Source organism: Lepisosteus platostomus, chromosome 11, assembly GCF_059453375.1.
Source record: "Lepisosteus platostomus isolate fLepPlt1 chromosome 11, fLepPlt1.hap1, whole genome shotgun sequence".
NCBI lineage: Eukaryota > Metazoa > Chordata > Actinopteri > Semionotiformes > Lepisosteidae > Lepisosteus > Lepisosteus platostomus.
The window spans coordinates 29110395-29131997 of record NC_142621.1 but is presented as its reverse complement, the minus strand read 5'-3'; the positions used below and the strand labels follow the sequence as shown (position 1 = coordinate 29131997).

The 21603-nt window shown below is 37.8% G+C and overlaps 1 protein-coding gene across 17 annotated transcripts in view; it reads right to left on the bottom strand.

Annotated features, from left to right (window-relative positions):
* The window catches only part of lrrc7 (leucine rich repeat containing 7), a 308839-nt gene that overhangs the window by 30663 nt on the left and 256573 nt on the right, over positions 1 to 21603 (bottom strand). For 10 of the 17 annotated variants that reach the window (XM_088599029.1, XM_088599032.1, XM_088599030.1 and 7 more), the window contains 10 exons: positions 18434 to 18503; positions 17780 to 17879; positions 17047 to 17171; positions 16566 to 16766; positions 14505 to 14627; positions 11649 to 11732; positions 7799 to 7910; positions 6058 to 6238; positions 2335 to 4024; positions 1714 to 1851 (listed from right to left, as the gene is read on the bottom strand). In XM_088599029.1, the coding sequence (XP_088455155.1) occupies positions 1714 to 1851; positions 2335 to 4024; positions 6058 to 6238; positions 7799 to 7910; positions 11649 to 11732; positions 14505 to 14627; positions 16566 to 16766; positions 17047 to 17171; positions 17780 to 17879; positions 18434 to 18503 (2824 nt within the window). The remainder of the gene's footprint in view (positions 1 to 1713; positions 1852 to 2334; positions 4025 to 6057; positions 6239 to 7798; positions 7911 to 11648; positions 11733 to 14504; positions 14628 to 16565; positions 16767 to 17046; positions 17172 to 17779; positions 17880 to 18433; positions 18504 to 21603) is intronic. The other 7 variants (XM_088599038.1, XM_088599041.1, XM_088599044.1 and 4 more) reach the window with 4 other exon arrangements.

The window sequence follows — 21603 nt, the reverse complement described above, 5'->3', positions numbered from 1 at the left end:
ATAGGTTTCTACCTGACATCGTCTGACCTACTGAGCCTGGGCTAACCTCTGTGTTGCCCATTTTCCTGCTGCGCATAGGGTGTTTTTTGCTCTTCTGGCCATTCCACGGCATGCCTTTCCATCATCCGTGACAACTTGGTTTTTACCATACAGTTTAGTGGAAACAATTTTCAGAAAAAGAGTAATTAGTCAGATGCTTATCAGTCAACAAGTGTTCGAGAGATGCTCCTCAGTCTGGATGGTTACAAAACTATTTCTAAATATCTGAGGCTTCATCCATCCACTGTCAGACAGTCTACAATTGGAAAATATTCAAGATTACATGGCTCTACCAGGATTGCTTGTGCTAGCAAAATCTCCTCAAAAACAACTAGGAACACCATCAGAAATAAACACTGAAGCTCAGAGAAACCTAATCTAAGTACTGTATCTGCAGGCTTCTCTAACTTTTGCTTTTGCTCTAGCTTTTTTAGTGATCACCCTTTAGCCACCCTGAGCCAAAAGTGAAGATGATGATTTTTTTTTACTTTGGATTAGTCAAATAAAAGTCCAGACCTAAACCCCAAAGTAACTTTACTTTAATTTAATTAAACATCTCTTTTGTTTTGTAGTTTTAATGCCTTCATTTAAGGCTTGTCTAATGATATTTTATCACTCAGATGACATCTTTTACCTCCAGCAACCTTAGTTACTGCACCTCTTGCAGTAAATACCCAGCCATCTACTTTGGGGAAACAGAGGAGACTCAGAGACTGCTTCAGAGAACATGTTAGGGGTTTGAAGATTAAAGATTTCTCCAAGCCTGTTGTTTCTCATTTCACCTCTGATCTGTGTTCTGTGTTCTCAAAGCTAGTTTTCCTACTGTAACTCCCACATCAGAAAGTCTACAGAAACTAAAATTATCCTGCAGCTATGATCACACCTTTCCCCTTCTCTCAACGACGGACTCTATTCATTGTAGGTTTCATTTCACACCTTTCATCCTGACATCACACTACAGTACCTGATCGGCCACTTTGTCTGATTGGCCACTCTGTCTGTCCCCAGCTCCCGCCTCTTGCTCCTCCTTACTCCCAACTTCTTGTTATCCTACGTTACTTTACCTTTGCTTACTGCCCTGTTTTTCTCACACCTGAAGAAGGCTCCACGGCCAAAACGTTGTGTTTTCTTTCTTCTCTTTTCAGCATGGAATAAACCTATTACTTGTTCTAATGATATTTTATGTCTGAAATGTCTGAGAATATGGACTAAAACTTGGGGTTCACAAACATTTTCACCGCACTTTAAATCCAGGTTGATAGCTGAAAGGTCAAATACACAGAAAAAAATTTTCACATAGAAAGCAATAATAGAGCTAATAATTTAATTGCTTTGAGAAGGTTTTCTTCAATCTGAGCTTATTGTTTTGAGAAAGAATGGTGATAATTCTGGTGTCATTTTATAGGGTACGAGAGTATTATAAATTCATACATGAAACATATATTTATTATTTTGTTAAATTTTACAATATTGTTATTAAATAAATTATAGTTTAAGAAATGTTTGGCAAAATGTTACCAAATGCACCACAATTCAAGGCCTCTTGTATTTAATTAAATTAATGTGTTGTCTTAAACTTCTGGAAAAGCCACCCAGAATCAAAACAGCACCTGTGCACCACTTGGTATATTGTCTGTTATTAAAGTTGCAGTTGCATTCACTGTTTATACTCACATGTGGAGGTAGCCACTGCTTTTCATGCTTTGAGTTATTGTAAAAGTTTAAAGTTATGCTTCTGTTGGCATGTGCAGCAGAATAGCGTCCAGAATACAGCATGCCGATGTTAACTGTGTTGTGTTTAAGGACAGCATTCTGATTGGAGGAAACAGGTATGTGACATGAATGAATGGGTGATCCAGACCAGACAATGTTTAAAAAGCAGCTGATTGGCTAGATCAAGTACGTACAGTAACTCACATTTTACACATTTCAAATGCTACATAGCTACATGTACAAGAGACATTATGAGTACATAGACATACTGTAGCTAGACAGACATAAGAACAATACACAAATTTCTGCAAGGGCAACATAATAATAATAATAATAATAATAATAATAATAATAATAATAATAATAATAATTTTACTGAAATATGTTCTGTGAATGCAATGTGAGATTATGGGAAGCAGATGTTTAGAGGGTTACTTTTATGTGGAAACTTCATTAACAATCTAGACCTGTCTAGTCAAGAAAAACAACCTGAATTTTTAGACTGTACATTTCATATTGCTGCTTAAAAACAATGTAATTTAAGGGCCTTATAACTGAGAGATAAAAAGTGATTGAACTTACTCTGTCCAATCTTTTTGCTTCAATGTGTCTGAGAAGCTGTTGCCTCCAGTCCACCGGCATTTTTGAGGAGCTCTCATCTCCTTTCACGGGTATAGGGCGCATTTTCAATTCGCTTTCTGCATTCTTCTCTGTACAGGAGCTGATGTTGTAGTCAGAGGGCACCTTCTCCAGCAGAGCAGCCATGGTGGGCCGAGCAGATACAGGCCGGGCTTGAGAGGCTCCGTAGCTCTCCGTGCTATAACTTCTGGCTGACAGCGGCCGTCTCTGAGTCAAGTTCTTGGCTGGGAAACCTGTGGCAGACTTTTTTGGCTCCTGATATGAAGAGTACTCATCCTCATACCTACCATTCCTTTTGTGGAACTGGGACTCAACCATGGTGGACAAGCTGTTCTGGTGCTCCAGCATACCTTTGAAATGCGTCCTATTGTACCGGTCAGTGAGTGGGAGCTCCTGAGCTTCGGCCACCCTCCGGAAGAGGGCCATCTCTGTGGAGCTGACAAGAGAATCTGCCCTCCTGAGGAAGCGGGACCTCTGACTGGGGAACTGCTGACCGATGACATCCTCGTTGACCGACGGCTGGGAGAAGGAAAACATATGCTCCATGGGTGGATATCCCCGGTAACCCCTGGGACTCACCAACTCCTTGGGAATGTTTTTGTTCTGCTGGCTCATGTACTCCGGGTTGTTGGGAAAAGGAGGAGGGATTCTCCTCTCAGGCTTCACCACCTCCACAGCGCCCTGAGGGTTGAAGCTTTGGTCGAAGTGATACACCTTTTTGGGAATCACGGGTTTCTGCTGCTGGGAGCCCTTCCCACTGCCATAGCCATCCAGGTCATCATCTAGCATGGGAGCTGACTGGCTGCGAGACATGCTCTGCTCCGGTGGCGGTGGAAGCTCCTGTTTGTCCATACTGCCTTGGTTTTCCATGCTAGAGCTATAGTTTTCCAGAGGGATGCTGTAAACCTTGTAGGAGCCGATATCGATCTCATCAATGCTCTGTGACTTCTTGAACTTGGCCTTAACTTCCTTCATCATGGGGGACAGCCGCTCTGTGCTTTTGCTAATGACAATGGCACCCTTTGCGGGGTCCTGTCGGCAGTGGACGTGTGTAAAGACATTGGAGGAGGAGTTCCGTGCTGTTCCCGAATCTCTGGAATCAAGGAAACCCCATGCTCCAGTGGAGGGAAAAGTGCCTGGCAACTCGCTCATCTCTTGCTCAAAATCCTTCCGGTCTGGGGCTGGGCTGCTGGCAGGGGTGATCTCTAACTTGGAAGGGAAAGCAGTCCTGTCTTCAAAGGGGCTAGGGGTCCTTGTCCAGTTTTGCCAAGGGTTAGGAGGAGGCACTTCAGTTTCAGGTGTATTCCGCACACTGTGAAATGTGTGGGAGGAGGGCTGCTCTAACTCCAAGGGGACACCCACTATCCTCTCCTGTCTCAGTAGAGGTCTGCGTCCGTGAGTGGACACACTCCTGGTTTTGGAGCCAAGCATGGGGTTAGTGCTGGGGTTCTCTATGGGCTGCTCCTCAGCTACAAAGCCTGTGTTATCATAATGGGTGCTGTCGTTCCAGCTGTCAAAGGTGTCACTCAAGGCGTGCCTTTCGTTCCGCTGCTGCAACGTGCTAGAAGGAGGAGTATCCCTCTGGCTCAGCAAAGGCTTGGTTTCAATGGGTTGAGGAAATGACTGAGCAAGCCTACAAAGAAAAGCAAGTGAACTTGAAAACATGCTTCTGAAGACATACTTACAAGAAAGAAACAGCACAAAAATATGCCTCCCAGATTAATTTGTGTCTCCAAAATTACCCCCTTGCCCATAGATGCCTTTAATTGAATGTACTGTATGTGTGTGTGAGTATCCTTCATATGGCAGGTGTCATATATATGATGTCGTACAACTCTGTCCCTGTGTCTGTCAGGTTAGGCTGTGGGCTCCCCACTACCCTCTTAGGGTTATAAAGTTACTTGAGATTGATGGTGATAGTAAAGGAAAGACTAACTAACCCTAGTTACAGCTTTAATTTGTTTCTGGTTTATTTCTCAATCTATTTAAACTTTGTTTTTAACAATGTTAACCTTTTGTACAAAACCATTTTTGATTAGCCACCTAGTAATTTAGATACGACACCTAAATAATACTTAGCTGTTTTTACTACAGGGCTATGCATTTCATCAGTCTGTTTTTTATTGTTATGTTTGTCTGATGGAAACTTCTTTAAAGTGTCTGTGGAGGATTGCCGTGACAAGATAGCTCCTTTTTCACCTGACATCATTAAGCTTAATAAACTTGTTCCCTGTATATTTCTAATTTCTTCAAAATTATTTGAAAGAAATCAAACTAACATTCAAGGCAGTCTTTGGGTAAGAGCTATAGTCTCATAAGTCAACCAGAACTCTCACAAAAGGAAGAAAAATAACTACATCATTTTTAAAGCTGTGCTGACGGAACTGATGTTGAATTTGAATCAAGACATCTGCACCTATATGACCTTCACTTTTCAAGCGCCCCACTGAGGAATGAGACTTTTACTTTCTTCAGAACATTCTCTTTTGTGTCAGACACATGCTAATGTATGTTAATGAAGGATTAAGCAGCAGTTTCTTGACACAGCCGTGTTTGACAGCTGGTTGTCGACTTCAAGAGTGGAATATTGTCAGTTTTTGCAAAAGGAAAGATGAATTCATGATCAAAGAAGGGAGGAGCCATCAGTTTTAAAGAAGTACTTTAAAATTATTATAATAGCACTGATCTGTTATAGCCATATTAACCATTGCTAACATTGATGTACAATCAGACTCGCCTGGTGAGTTTGCATTTGTACTGTTCGGCTAGGAAATCCATACATGCTGCCCCCGGATGGGGTGTTTACACTTGAATGACACAGTAGGTTATATTTCTGCCACAAGGGAGTCTGAGCATGTACGCTGCATAATCTAAGGATGGCTTTTACATTATGCTATAGAGCTGCTACTGCGGTTTCACATGATGACATCACTGAGAACAGTAAACAAGCTTGTCAAACTTTAAATTTAACACAAAGCCAATATATGTTCTTATTTGGACACCCTTTATAACTTACGAACCAAAAATGAACTATGGGTGGTTGTAATCAATACAAATATAAAAAACAGTGCCACCTGGGAATTTTCTCTATATTACAGTATGTTCTTTTACTAACATTTACACAAACAAATGCTTGAGATGTCCTACCATATTCCCGAGCTTTTAAGAGACTGAAAGGACATATTCTGGAAAGTAACTGATACCTTTTCCACTACAAGATACATTACAGAATATCATCTTGTCCTTTTTAAAGAAGGACTAAAGAGGATCACAAAGTATGACCCTTGACTTATACAGCTGTGTAATGACAAAATATACAAGATACTGGTTACATAATCAAAGCAGCACTAAGGGATAACATGCTTTTGTCCTGTTCTCTTATACTGTAATTGCCTTAAAGAACATCAGAACAGCTCTCATGCACTACATTAAAACATTCACTTTATCTGCAGTTAAAATAGTCTAAAAGATTTGGTTAGTTATTTAATGGAAAACCCAAAGTGAGCCTCTTAAGCAGGTGACCAAGTGTTGCCCCGATTTCCTTTAAATATGTTTTTAATTTTGGCTGCTCCTCGGATTCTCAGGCTGTTAGCAGAGCAAATTTATTTCAGTGGACGGCAAAGCCTCCAGAGACCTGCTGCCTGACCTGATGCCTAAAGAGCTGACCTGTTAGTCCAATGAGAGGGAGGGGCCCCATCCTTGGTGACAGGCTGCAGGGTCCCAACATTGCCAGGGGGGTTGGAGGAGCCCGATGAGCCTTGGGAGGGAGAGTAGTCCGAGTAGGTTGCAGAGGAGCCGCTGTTGTTCAGGCAGTGCATTTTATCTGCATCAGATTCATCAGTGGACTCTGGGAAAAAAAGGTGAATCGTAATGAGAGCACATAGGAAAGAGAAAGAATAGTAATTGTTAGTAAAATAAACCCCAATGTGTTATCCTCTCCTTATTGGGATATGCGTTTGCACTTCAGTTCTTTCAGAATCCATTATGGACGCTTGCTGTATGTTTTCTGTAAGTTTTAAAAATGATCCCGGTACTAAATGAAGAAAAGAAAACAAAATAAAAGTGTGTGTGTGGATGCATTTTTTCTTCTAGCATACAGGTCTTTATTTGGTATTTCTTGAGAAAACTAACTTGTTAAACATCACTTTTGTTTTCATAATCATAATTAGGGTGTTTAGGTAATAGTAAGTATGTTAACATTTGGCATATTTTCATTTATTGATAATTTATGATTGACTGTGATACACTTATGGAACTTTGACTATTACATAAGCACTAAATCACCTTAATATCGAGATGAAAATCAAGAACAAAAACCTAAAAAAGAACGAATCTACCCTGCTTATGAACATAACAACTGCCTTGTGCTATTGGTGTGTTGGAGGCTGGATTAAGTCAGAGCAGTGCCCACTGACTAGAGTGTTCATAGCTTACAAATTCTAACCTGATTAGAACTTACAGCCAAACACGGTTTGTCAATGATAGTCTGGGAGACTATAAGTGATGACTTAGGAGGTCAGAAGGTGATGGCTTGGGCAGGAGTGTCTAGTTACAACATATGTCCACTTATAGTGATAGATAGAAATTGACTATATAGTGTCACATTGATCATGGCCTGCGATTTTAGTTACTGCTCTTCCTGAGGGCTCATGCTTATAAGACAACATTATAGCAGAGCAACAACAGTTTGTGTGTGAGATAGGAATATCACCATTATGCTGTGGACTCCTATGGCTTGAGCCCATGTAGACGTTTGTGGATTGAGCTGAGGTGATGTGTTCACCTGATGTGTTTCTTTCATTGAGCACGCTTTCTTTTCTAAACAGATTGGTTTTGAAAAGTTTAAAAACAATGGAATTGTATTAAATAATCTGGGGACCCGGACAAGTAATGGTATCTAATATATAGTTTATATAAACTGCTTATACTGTTCAAGTAATATCAAATGTCTTTTTAATTCTTATATTTCTTATTTTGGCACATAAAAAAATACAAAGGAACAAAACAGTCATACTCAATCATTTCAATATAAAAACTGGATATCAGGTCTCCTAAATGCACTTCTTTTTAAAGTCACCATGGGACTCCATAATCCTTGAGTTGTTGAGACAGGATGGATTTTTCCACATGCCTCTAAATTGAAAGTAACCCATGCATAATTATTTTTTCAATATACAGTAGCTAGGATTAATATCTATATGCAAGATCGCAAATGTTTGATGATCGCAGATGGGTTTTTTTTAATTAACAGAAGATAAATATCCCTCTTCCAGCTTTCAGAAATAACAATACCAACCTGAAAAACATAATCCTATTCGGACATCATGTTTATATAGAAGAGAATGAGTAAATTGTCTACTTACAATAGTTACCTAGTTCACTGCAAAGCTGGAAGTTTTTTGCCTACCTTTCTTGTCTTTCCCGATCAGTACAACTTTTGGCTTGTACAATGCAGGCTCCACCAAAGTGGGGCGCATGTCAGAAATCCGTATGTCATTTGGGGAACCTCCTAAGGAATCCTGAAATAAATAAATGAGTTTTTTTTTATCTGAGCAGTTTTCACACAGAAAGAATGCAGGAGACAAACCTTTCAATAAACTCAAAAGAAGAGTTCTCTTAAAAAAACACCATGTGAGCATTTCCATTCTACTATTTTTTTGGCTTAATCAATGACTTATTTTATTACAAAATACATTTTCAACTCAACTGTCTTTTGAAAAAGGACAGATATTGTTATAAATTACAGGTGTTGTATTTTCTCTTTATCTAGAAAGAACATTCTGCAAAAATATTCATTCTTCCATATGTGCTTAATCCATCAACATAGTACATTTCAGGTTTATATTGCCCTGACTTTTAGTAATTTCCACAAAGATGAAACAACTGCAACATCATTCCCACTCAGAGTTGTAAAAGATTTTGATTTGGGGTTTTGATTCAATTCTTTCATTTTTTTACAAATGTAGATGAAGCCATTTTTATGCAGCACACGTACCCACAAGTATATTCCGTTTTGTGAATACTACAGTAATATTCAGTAATGTTCAGTTTTGGGACCTGTAGATTCCAATTTTGAGGAGGACAAAACAGGGGCCTCACAATTTTCATAAACTTTTATTTTGTTTGCAGCAGTAAAAAAAAAATGGAATCGAATACCTGTATATATCTAATCACTCTCTTCACCACTTTCATGTATTTCTGTTACCATTTGAACTCTCAGCACAATTTAAATCTATTTTCACTCTTGTTATGCACATCTCATTAGTTTTAGTTAATTACCAAGGTACTGACACATTCTCATTATTTCATTATACAATTCTTAATTTTTCAATGCTCTGATCACACACTATAATACCATAAAAGTGTAAAACCCCAAAGCCAATATTAAGAATTACAATGACTTGCAGGATGGAACTTTAATTAAACTCTCTGTAATACTTTGGATTTCCAAGAGTCCAGCACCATATGACTTTGAATGAATGAGAATTCATACACATCACATAGCATATTAACAAACAATTCTATGTTGACACACAGAAGCTATTTTGAGGATGCAAGCCTATATAATCGTTTGATCATACTGATCTACTGATTTTATAGGGCAACTGAGAAACAAAGGAATACAATAATCAAGGACCTGATTAAAATGGAATGCTTAAAAGAAGCTAATATTCATGTACTATTCTTTTATTCAAACTAAATTTATCAGATATTAAAATCAGAGGGTAAAGTCCTTGAAAAATGAAATTGAGTATTATAAGACTTGTCCAAAAAAGCTACATTGCTCAAAAAGTGTTCATACTGTATATGTTACAATGATATTTTTATCACAGCTACAGTAGGTCACTTTGTGGAAAATATTACACTATGCACATTGACTGAGAGGCAAAATCCACCAATTACACAAAGGCCTGTCATTAAAAAACATTTTAAAGTATGAAAAGGTTTCTATAAAATACAGTATCTTAAAATATCACAGTTATATACTAAAATCATTAATTTTCATTAAGATTAGTAATGAATTACTGCAAAAGGCTGTCTATATTAGGAATGTATAGATATCTCTATGAAATGTTATTCATCAACCTAGCCAGCACTAAGCTACAGCAGTCTGAGCATTAAGTCTGTGTTGAAGGAACGTCTACATAAAATGAAGGTCTAAAAGTATTTAAGAACTCTTCAGCCCAATAAGTTAGGTGAATCAGTTTGTAAGACTTTTAAGATATAATGCTTTACCTTGGAAAATTAGTAATTCTTGAAATTCGTTCTAATGCTAGAGAATGAGGCAAGTAAATAAAACCTAGTGGCTTGCTTGAAGGAAAAGTGGCACAGGCATGAGAAAATACTCTTTCTGACAGGTTAATGATTAGAATGAAGAAATTCAGCAGCCAGTGATTTCCCAAAAGGTCCTTTTCATGTAGCCTCAAAAATACAGTACATGGGTGAGAGTGAACACAGTGCTGACATGGTAATATCTTTTTTCTTTTCCCTACAAAACAGAGATACTTACTGTGTACTGTTTCAACAGAAAGAAAAAAAAAAGTTGTTGTCTTACATAAACCCTCAACAAGAGGACATAACCATCTGATAACATATTCAGCCTACATCCTTGGCTTATCAACCATGAGCACTGCACTGTTGTCAGGTGGAACTGCGGAATGTGAGGGTAGTGCACACCCTTTTTCGCTGAATATTAGAAAACAAGCATACAGCACTTCAACTCAATTTTTAGGATTCATTACAGATCTGTGACATAAATTTAGATTTCAACACAAACACAGCAGAAAATGTAGTTTAAGGCAAATACATTAAACCTGGATTTGAGTCCTGAGAAGGAACAGGACTAGAGTCCACTTTGATGGATGATAGTGGAAAACACAAGGTTGTGTTTAATGTGATTGATCATGACCAATAAAACCAAGCGACATTTAACTGAGATGGTTCTCAGAAAAATATGTAGACAGTATACTTCATATAAAATCAGTTTCAGTTATTTACTGATTTTATGGCCATGTTTTCTGCTGTGACATCACGAATGTGTTTAGGCCTTTGTTTGCTGGCATTTCAGTGTCACCCAATGCTCATTAGCTGCCTCAGGATGATGCAGAGAATATAACAGCCATTGTATTATTCTTTATAATGGCCCAGTTTCATATACAATATTTGAGAGAACCCACCCCTTGTTCCCACCTCTACCATAAAAAATCTGCAGCTTGATGTACAGCACCTAGACAGAAAAAGAGAGCCAGCTGCTTGAGGTGTGGGCAACCAAGAATAAGCATCTGCTGTTCAGCTATGTCTGCTTTCCAGGTCCTGGAAGGCTCTGATTTCTTAAACTGTGTTTATAACAGCTTACCTTATTTATGTGACACCAAGTAAATCAATATTTCAAGCCCTAACAATAAACAGGTAAGAAGGGAAACCTGACACAACTGTGAAACACGCAGCAATGAAAATGCCATGCAGCATACTACTCGTCCTGCTACACATACTGTAGCTGCAAATCTGTGTTTGGGGGTCTAGGGTCTGGTATGACTATTCTTTCTGCCAATGAAGGAAGTAAAAAAGGTAGGAGTACTTAAAAAAGCACCATTCAAGTAGAAACAAATCTGGGAAAATAGAAAACAAATTCAAAATGAAAAGTTGGTAATATCCCATATGGATAGAAAACCTAGACAAACTTTCACCCCAGCACACTGGGGTTTAATTGAAATTAAAATAAATATATTCCCACAGCACAGTGGCACCAGTGCAAACAAATTAGTATCCCCTGTGTGTATAAAGAATTTAGGAAATAATTCAAATCTGTTTTGTGACGACTGGGTTTTTTATTTTGGTCCTTTTCTATTTTTTTTTCTTTGCAGTGGTTCAAGATGTGCATACTGTACCTGGAACCAAAGTAAGCCTGTTGGGAACCAAAATGTTAGTCTGTGTTGGGCTCCATCTTACAGACACAATGTCAAGAGGTATTAACAGGAGAACATACAGGAAAAAAAAATAGGACAACCACTTTGTTATTTGGAAGACTTTCTTCTGTAGTATACTGCATTTGGTTTTCATTGCTAAAGAAAAAGCAGCTACCACCCTTAATTTTCGAATTCTATTTCACAAAGAAGTGCAATTGAACAAGGTTCGTGGGAACACTGCTCTAATTTCTTGTGTTGAAAGGTCTCTCGTGGCTCAGGAAATGTTGACAGAAGGACAGTGCTCAAGGGGAACCAAGCAACGAGGGGAGGTCTGTTCTCACTGTGACTTACTATGAGGCAGAAACAGGAAGCTGTAAGGGACAGGGCCGTATTCTCTGGCTGTTGCAGCTTGGGGACGACGCGATGTAAAGAAATCTATGCAAAAAAAACAAACAAACAATGGAAAGGATTTTCATGGTTTAGAAAAGGAAATGCATGACATTCATAAGCATGATCATGATGCCCCAGGTCCCTCTGATCAACTTGTCCACGTGGCTGCGTGTGTGAAAGCAGAATGACGTGAGCCCAGCTATGATCAGAAGATAGCGATGGCATTTAGACTCTGGAGCGAAAGCTTGGTATGCAAAGCGAAAGCTCTCAAGTCCCAGGAGCAGAAAAAAACTGCACACATGTCATTTTTCATTAAGAGAACCAAAGTAAATAAGAAAATAAGGTGCTTCTAAGTTAATCAGCTGGTATGTAGCATTGCTACGGAGAAGGAGACCACCTGGTTAGTTGAAGCAAACACCAGATTCTCAAAGCACACTTTTATACTTTTACTCAAACCGGTATACAAGAAATACACAATGCGATATACACATCCTTATTCGGGTACTTACTGGCAGTAGATACAGTATTTCTTTAATGCTTTTGGATAATATGTTATAGTCTGTATAATGTACAAAAACACCTAGGACCATATCCACAAAACAATTACTTGCAGTGCAGGTCTTTAGAAAAGGCAAAACAATGTGAAAACCTTTTTAAAAAACACAAAATTGCTTTTGACCATTAAAAATAACATTGAGAGAAAGGCTTTGGATTTACAACACTTTTCATACTTAATGGTGTTGTTTTCTTATGAGGAAAAAAGCTTATTGAAGCTCTGAGTCTGGTACTGAAACATTAGTGTACCTTCTTCTAACCCCTGTGTCTTGTCATATCTCATAATAATAAGACAGGGCCTGCCCAATGATTTAGTGTTTCTAGGTTCATCTGCATTCTACTTACTATCTGCTAAACACTTTCATGGTACACAGTATATTCCTCCATGCTCCAGAGGTAACTAAACAAGGTATGATATACAGTATATTGCACATATCACCTAAGTATATAATTCTAAAATGCAATGTACTGTATATAGCTTTATTCTGGATTTCCCAGTGACTCTGCAGATAATACTGCATCGCAGGGGAGTATTGCTGAGAAGTAACCCTGGTGCACAATGTTGTTTTAAAACACAGAGCATTGTGTGTGGGCGGGCAGACAGAACAGCACTGGTCTTCAGTTGAAGGATTCCCATGGTAACAGGGCACCTTGATAGACCCCCAGAAACCTTGATAATCCAGCACAATGCTGTCTGTATACAGTATGTCTTCATATGCAATCATTTTTATAGTGCCTGGTCCTAAGACATAAGAAAATATCAGCTATGGACTAATGCAATGTAATGTTTGTTATCTCTGTTTACATTCAGTTATGTAGCAAAATAAAAAAAATACAAAAAGGGCTTACAGTAGTGACTGCTTGAGATGACATAAACACAAAAAAGTGTTTTCGTTTGTCAGCAGTCCTAGTTTATCTGCTTTACAGTTTTGATGTTAGCTAGTTTAGCACAAGAGCATTGTGTCACAATTACTGCATCACAACAATATTATAATAAAGTCTAACTTCAGTAATGCACTCTGGAACTCTATTAACATTGTTTCAAAAGGAGAGGATATATTTAAACAACAGAGCTTACAAAGTCACAAGTAGTGAGAAACACTTTCCAAGAATTGCAAAGAAAAAATTAAAGCATTTGTTACAGAACTTAGCACAGATTTAGCACATGTATTTCACTCGGATAAAACAAATGGCAATTCTTTAGCACAACCCATAAAAAAAATCAATGGATCCTGGCACGTCCAAGATTAAAATGGCAGCATTTAAGCCCTTATGCATTAATAATCATAAGAAGACATTTAATTTTAGCACTAGGGAAAGTGGTGAAATGATAAACAATAACATCCATACTTCCAATGGTAATTTCATCTTTAGGTTCAAATGAGCCATCTTCAACATTCTGGGTTATGTGATGTAACCTTGTCTAAAACAGTCCTACAGTACATTATTTAGTAAGAAGCTCTGTGACACAATTTAATTAAAAAGCCTGAAAGGGAAATTACAATCATTTTTATTATATTGCCTCTCTGGATTTCTTGTTCTTTTTACAAGTTTAAGTCCATTTCACTGTTGCACATTTCTCAGTCACAAGGTTTCACATTACAAGAATTCCTTACACAACAAACCCTGAAGAGCTACAGTAAAAAACTACTTTCAATACCTTGAAAACCACATAGAATAACAATCCCAGTAATCAAGAAAATACAGCACAAACATTTTAAACACTTCTCTTTGTACCTCAAACCTGAAGTACTGTATCTGAAATCATTTTTTTTTTCAGTGTCTGCATAAACTGTAACAATTTATAAAGAAAACACAACCGATACACAGATTCCTTTTTCAGTATTTCAGCTCTGAAAGTTTTAAGAACAATACTGTCTTCATGATATTTGAAAAGATCATCAAAAATCATTACATTACAAATGTAAAGCTTGATCCTGTACTCCCTGTAAATCTGTAGGCCTGGTGTGTTGATGGTGTGGTATCGTATAAACAGGGGATCTTAAATTCATTTTTAGACAAGAGATGGAAATGTCTGCTAAAGCTTGTTTATATTTTGTAGCACAAAAATAAGGTAAAACCTTATTCTGTAGATCATTTTGTACTACAGTATACTATCTGTCTCATGATGTTTATTTATGCCTTTCTCAAACACCCATACTTTTTAACAGAAAACGTATTTTGTAATGGCACAGCATTTCTGAAGAAATTGAAGAAAGGGGTTGACTTTGGAATGGAGAGACAATACAATTCCGACCTTACCTCAGAACTCTCCGTCAGCTCCTCTTTCTCCTTGCGTTTTGGGATTTCCATGGCTGAGTTGTGGATGGTGCTCTGCTCTGCCATTTGTGTCTTCTGGAAGTCTTTGGCCTCCCTCTCTGTGACCTGGCATTAAACACGTTGTCATTTCCTAGAACCTTGGGTCATGAACAACAGAAGTCTTTTTGCTTAGACATCACACATTCTATAAGAGTGTGACATGTGATAGCAGTTCAATCACTTTCAGGTACCAGGGAGGCAGAAGACCGCTACAACTCCCTCATTTACTGAGCACTGAGAAAAGAGAGGCTCTTAATATTTATCAACATTGTTTACTGGGAAATAAACAGGAAATAACAGTTGAAAGTTCCTCATTTAGCACTAATAGCTTTGTTTGAATGTGAAGGCTTTTTCAATTTTTGAAGGCTTTTTTCATTTACATATCTTGTATTCTTCTATACCTTGTAAATGGACTATAAAGAAACGGTTTTTGTATAACATATTACAATTTTCTCACATTCAGGAGAAAAATAATATATCAGTGATACAGATGGTTAAAAAAATCATCATAACAACACTAGTTTATTGCACACTCAACAATCAGATTTTGGTATTCTAAAGCTTTTAATAGCCCTACAAGTCATCTGTATAATCTAAGGAGTGGAGCAGGACCTCTTGGCTGGCAAATTTCATCCTGCTCAGAAAAAAAGCAGCTTTATGGTTGTTTGTCCCAAAAATTAGTCAAATACTTCCTTTGTTGCATCAAAAGTAAAGAAGAATGAAGCCTACAAAAAACTCACCAAACAGATCCATTTTTTAAATTAGTCCAGAAAGCTTTTTTAACTTTAATCCAGACAATCACCAATCTGAAATTCTAACATGCTATTTAAAAAATAATTCTGGATCCACTATCAGAAACAATGCTCTTTACTACGTTAAAGCTACCAAGCTACACCTAAATAATTATGTATTATTTACACTACAAACTCATCCATCATTTTTTTAGCCTTTAAAATGTCTGAGTGCCTAAGAATTTAAAGATATTAGCAGTTAAAGACTAAATCACTATGAGGACCTGAAGAATCTACTGTATATGCTGGGTCAGATGTGCTAAAACAATTTTTGCTGACATTACAATTTCAATCTAAAGATTTTATGAAAAAGAAAGCATTAAGAGGGGGAATTAGGTTTTATTTTAAAGTCATGTAACTGCCAGCAAATTTAGATCCTTCTACAACCTATAAGAACCTAAAATCAGGTCTTTTAACCACTGACTTCTTGTTGGTAAAACTGTCTAACAGCAGTAAAGAAGAACTTTCAGTATTGCCTGTGTTAACATTGCTCAAAAGCGATTTTTCTTTCAGTAAATACCATTAAGTGTAACAGATGCTATAATGCTATTGTAATAGCAATAATATAAGGCAGCGCCTACAATTTCTATAGCAAGGTTTATTAATCAGCAATTACACAAAATGTTTCATTCATACATGTATTTTCATTTTTATTTGGAATAAAATAACTTGAAAATGTATAATTTCCAAATGAAAACTTCTGCTCGAAACATTTTTAGATTAAATCCATCCATATTCTAACTATTTTATCCAATGTAGGGTCACGGTGGAGCTGGAGTCTGTTCTGGCAAGCAATGTTTTCAAGGCAGCATTTACCCTAGTAGGGACTCCAGTCCATCACAGGGCGCACACACAGATACAGACAAACAAACACTCACACTAGGGCCAATTTTCCCAGAAGCTAATTCACCTACCAGCGTGTCTTTGGGAAACACCAGTAAAAACCCAGACACAAGGTGAACTTACAAATTCCATGCAGATGGGACTCGAGGGATCCACAGGGCCCCAGTGCTGCAAGGCAGCAATGCTAACCACTGTATCGCTATTCTGTACCCTACTCAGTCCTTTATTTATTAATGTACACAATTAAATAAATAGAAATTCTATATAATTGATTTTCTATTGGGGCACGTTCTCAGTAGATTTATACTCTAAGCTGGAACAAGGAGATTTTAAGGTGTGAAATCACAGGCCTTTTTTCCTCCACGGTTACCTCGACTGTTACCTCCTTTGTTGTGATGGGCCACTTGGGCTCATACTTGTCCTTGCCATGGTGATCCATGTTGGTCCCAGATGTGCACTTCTCCGTGCTCAGAGCATGAGTGGTCTTGCCTACCAGGTTCTGAACAGACTTCACCATGTTCTTCAGGTCTTCTGGGTAGGGGGTGGGATACCGTTTCAGATTGATTTCAACCTAGCAGTGAGTGAAAAGACCTGGTTTAATTCCACAGATACAATTTCTGCTTCATCTGTGCTGTTCATTTTTTGGCTCTCCTTTAACTTTCTAAGTGCAGTTAAATGTCCCTTGTCTTAAATGTTCTTGTCCCTTAGTTAAATGTTCCCATTTAACTTTTTCTGTTACCCTAGTTAAATGTTCCCATTTAACTAGGACAAAACAGATTTCACAAGTGGCTCCTCCATCGAATGAAGATGAAAACCCTGAACACATAGGCAAAAAAAGCAAGAGCAGAAACCTTCACTTTCCCAGAGTTGTCCTCCTCCTCCTTCTTGTCTTCGAACTCAAAGGCCACGGTCATGCGCTGCTGTCTCTGCTCCTCCCACAATGTAGGGTTGAAACTATCACTGTCTGACTGGTAATCTGGGAAAGACAGAACAGAAAAATAAACCAGTTACTTGCACGCCAAGCTGACCCCTGACATGGCAATGTGTTTCATTGCAGGTACCCAATGGCACACAGCCAAGCTCACTGAAGTCTTACCTAGGAGCTGAAAGCCACTGTTTCAGTGTTTGGAGTCTTCCCTTTCCTGGTTTAGGTACACATTGTAGATTCAAGAACCATGCATAATGCGATGTAAGATAATCCTTATTTTCTTTGTTATTTTTTACACAATATCTTTTGATATTTTGGACTGACAGAAACAGATCCACAAAAGACTTGAACAGAAACAGAAACAAAAGATGTGTGGACAATTAACAGCATTGTTAAACAAAGCCACTCTTAATTTCCTTACATTATTGCTTTATGCTCCAATAAGTCACTTCCAAATTGGAAAATGTTGGCATTACTAAAAAGACATGTTCAGTGTAAAAAATCAGCATTATTTGCTATCGGCAGTTTTTTTTTAAAGTTTGCTTATGTAGCATACTGTACATTTAGAGCCCTGACCTTCAGCTACACCCATGTACAGTAAATGGAAATTTCCTTTAGTAACCTGTTCCTTCAGTAGAGGCTCATCTGAAACCAACCTTCATCATGCCGTGGCTGCTGAGGAAACATGTAGTTCGTCAGCACCCTCTGTTTCGTCTCTGGGTGGGCCTCTGTCTGAAGGGGGATTAGGGCCTTAGACTGCAAAAACACAGTGAGAACATCACACAGGTTAGTACTGTACCTACAGGTACCAATTCCAGAAAGGGTCTTAGCGATGCACACTCTTAGGCAGAGGGAGATTAATTTGACAATTAAGATAACTAGTTTGTCCTGAGATGACTACATTGGGGTGTTTATGACAATACAATGGCATCACAATGCAAATACAGTCTGGAACAGTTTAACATGCCCTTCTCAAAATTAATCATACACCATGCAAAGGTGTACAGTAATAGTGCAGAGCAGTAAGGACTCCAGATGCGAGAGTACTGAGCTTCATGCTAGGGGTTAATAATGTTGTAAGAGTAAGACATTTAACCTAGGTTCTTCAACCAAGCTCTGTTACATTAATCTGTAATTTGTCGGTGAAAACAGAAACAGCTATTTGGAACCACAGTAATAAAGCTGCTTTGGACAAGATCATGTGGAAAAATAATGGTGGTGAACACCCACAAACAAGTCAGCCTTGAACAACCAAAACAGGTTTATTATTTCCTTTGCCTTGAAAAAGCACACAAAAGCAGCAACTTTACCTGATTGTCTGATAGCCAGAGTGCAGCAAGGTCCTTTAGTTTTGTAAAAGTGAAAGGCAAATTCTTTAACCTGTTTAAAACCAAAAAGAAAAATCAACAGCAATTCAGTACAAAATAGAGACTCCCACCTCTCCTAGAGGTGATTTTCTGAATTCATTGATTCCAAGGAAATATTTTTGTGACAAATCCTAAAGCACACTTCCTATTCAAACTCTGGGGATGGAGACTTTGAGGGTATTATTTCTTCCAATGACATTCCACTTTGATTTACTGCAGGAGGGCTTCTAGCAAAGAAGCTGTAAGGGAGCATCTCATTCTGTCCTAGTACCCTGCTGTTCTCATAACCACCTTTACTCTCTTAGTCTAAGTGACTGTTTAAGCAATAAAAGCTCCTGGAAGTAGCTTTAAACTCCTCTTCACTTTCAGTCACATGAATTTGAATCCAGCAGTGTCATCAGTTTTGATGGAATTGTATTTAAAGCAAACTGTGTTCCAATAGTACCCAAAGCCAGCGGTTACTGAAGAATCTCTACGGTTTCACAGCTGAAGTGAAAGACTGGATTTGATACTTTATTTAAGTTATATACTTTATTTGACATACAATTTAAATAGCATAGTCATTTTGAAAACATGTCAGGAAAAAAACAATACAAATAGTATTAATAGTAACAAATTGCATTATTATTATTATTATTATTATTATTATTATTATTATTCATGAAGAGCATGAAGGTATCTGAATTGATGACCTAAGGACTCCATCATGTCAGGGCACATTTCCTAATGCGTTTGAGTCTGACTGGAAGCTGGATAATGGTTGCTGTTAAGGGGCACTAGAGTTTAATTACTTTCTCTTTTGTTAATCACTGACAGAACATCAGATCATCCTTTAAAAGTGCTGTTTAATTAACTCTGTGCTTGGAAGGGTCCTGCACAGACCTGCAGGAATGCTTTAATACTGTAAACATGTGAGATACATAAATATGGTGAATATACATACATTATACAATAAATATGTACTGTACACATACTACAATATTCAGACTGCAGAAAAGGGAGAGAGAAGTGTATTAAGCCTGTACATCCATTTCCATCCATGTGCTAGCACAGATTATTTCTCTGATGTTGAAACCTTTAATTATTGCCTCCACTTGATAAGGCTTTTCTACTCTGTAACATATAATCAGTGACAAGGAATCAGGGGGTATGCTGCCTTAATTCGTATCTGTTGTCTTGACAAAATTACACATTTCCAGTTTCAACACTTTTTTTACTTTCTTTAATCAATATATAGGTCTTTTGAAAATTAATATATGCATTCTTTACATACACATATAGTGTGCTTATTCATTATGTTGGCCTGTTCAAAAAACTTATCTTGGCTAAACCTGTGTACAACGGAGCAATTGAACATGTGTATAACCTGAACCATGAGAAGAGAACCCCTTGGATAGTGGCATCCAGACATGACACACACACTCAAATGTGACAAATGGAGGGCATTCGGGCTGATACAGTGCTCTCCATCCTGTAGTTCCAGCTCTACATTACTCATGGAGAATAATTTTTGACTGACACTGAATTAACTCTGAGAATTAATTAGCTGCACAGCTCTGTCTAGAGTCCATATCAATCCATACTGACTACTTTTGTTCTAAGAATTACATATTTTTAATATTTCTTGTGTACCTTACTATACTTAACTGCCGTTCAACAAATAAGTTTACTACTTTTTAACAGATGGAAGACCAGGAAGACAGGTGCCGGCTCTTTCACTTAATTATTTTGGACAAGAAATCAATAAGGCACTTTCAACAGGAGGATCACATCACTCATTTTAAAGCTCTGCCTCATGGGAATTCTTTGAGAAGGTATTCAGATATAAACCACAAATTCCAATCCTCAGCTACTACAGGAACAACAAAAATGCAAAGGAAATTGCTACTTTCTGCTTTACAGATGTAAGCTTAACTTTGCACTTCATGAAATCTAAACACAGTGCTGTCTTATGGTTTGTGGTGAAAAGTGTTGAACTTGAGTTCAACACTTTTCAACGCTGGTCCAGTAAAGATTCATTGAGGTGTGGTCACGTTTGTCCAAAGTCATTCTTTTCAGTTGCATTACTTGAGGAGCACATCAAAACAAGATGGACTGCTGCAAAAACAACTACAGTCAGTCTTGTCCCAGTGTCTTGTCAAACAGTTGTGGAACCTGGTAATGTAAACACCCTAGGAGGTGGTTTAAACTGTAAAGCTGCTTGTTTGGTGTGCAGGTTGAGTTCTATAGTCCAGATATCACTGGTTAGAGCCATTAGCTGCTGCCAGGAGGCTTCAAACAAGCACAAAATAACAACTGTAGAACTGGAAGTGGATGGTTTTAAGTCCTTGACTTGCTGAACACCTGTCATCTTCAAGTTTGACATCATTAAGAGTCACAGGGCTCCGCTAATCAATTTGAACCCTACTTTAGGGCACACTATATTCACAATGTCATATGGGGACAAAATAACTCATTACTTAATGTAGATCGTAGCAGTATGCTACACTGATTAACAGTTACAGGGGAACTACAATGTTACTTTTTTGGTATAGAAAGAATCAGCATTGATGAATGCATTTGAAAGCACAGTAATGTGTAAAACTTATAGTACTTTAACAAAGGTCATGATTTTGTGCTTAATTCAAGAATTTTGTAAAATATTTATTTTGTTACAAAGATTGAATAACTAGTAAATTGTGACAGAAGTTCCCTTTTAATTGCCAATTCCAAACTAGCATAGAGATCTAAAAAGGAATACAACCAGCAATCATAAAACTGCAAAATAAAAAAGGAGCTAATAATAACTTTTATGTAAAGAGTGCCCCATAGTGATAAAAAAGTACAGTAAAAAGTTAAGGAAATAAATAAACAAAAATATATAGGATATAAAGTGGGGCAATCATACATAGGCCCTGGTAAGAGATGTGTTTTGAGTTAAGATTTAAAGAGAGTCAAAGAATGTGTCTCTTGAAGAGAACAAGAGCATTCCATAACAGGAGCAGCAATACAAAGTCACTAAAAGTCCGAGATTTAGTCCCAGGTACAGTGAGCAAAGGACCAGCCTCAACTGAACAGAGCCTATGGGCAGGAGTTTTAACATGGAGTAGTTCAGAGATGTATGATGGAGCAAG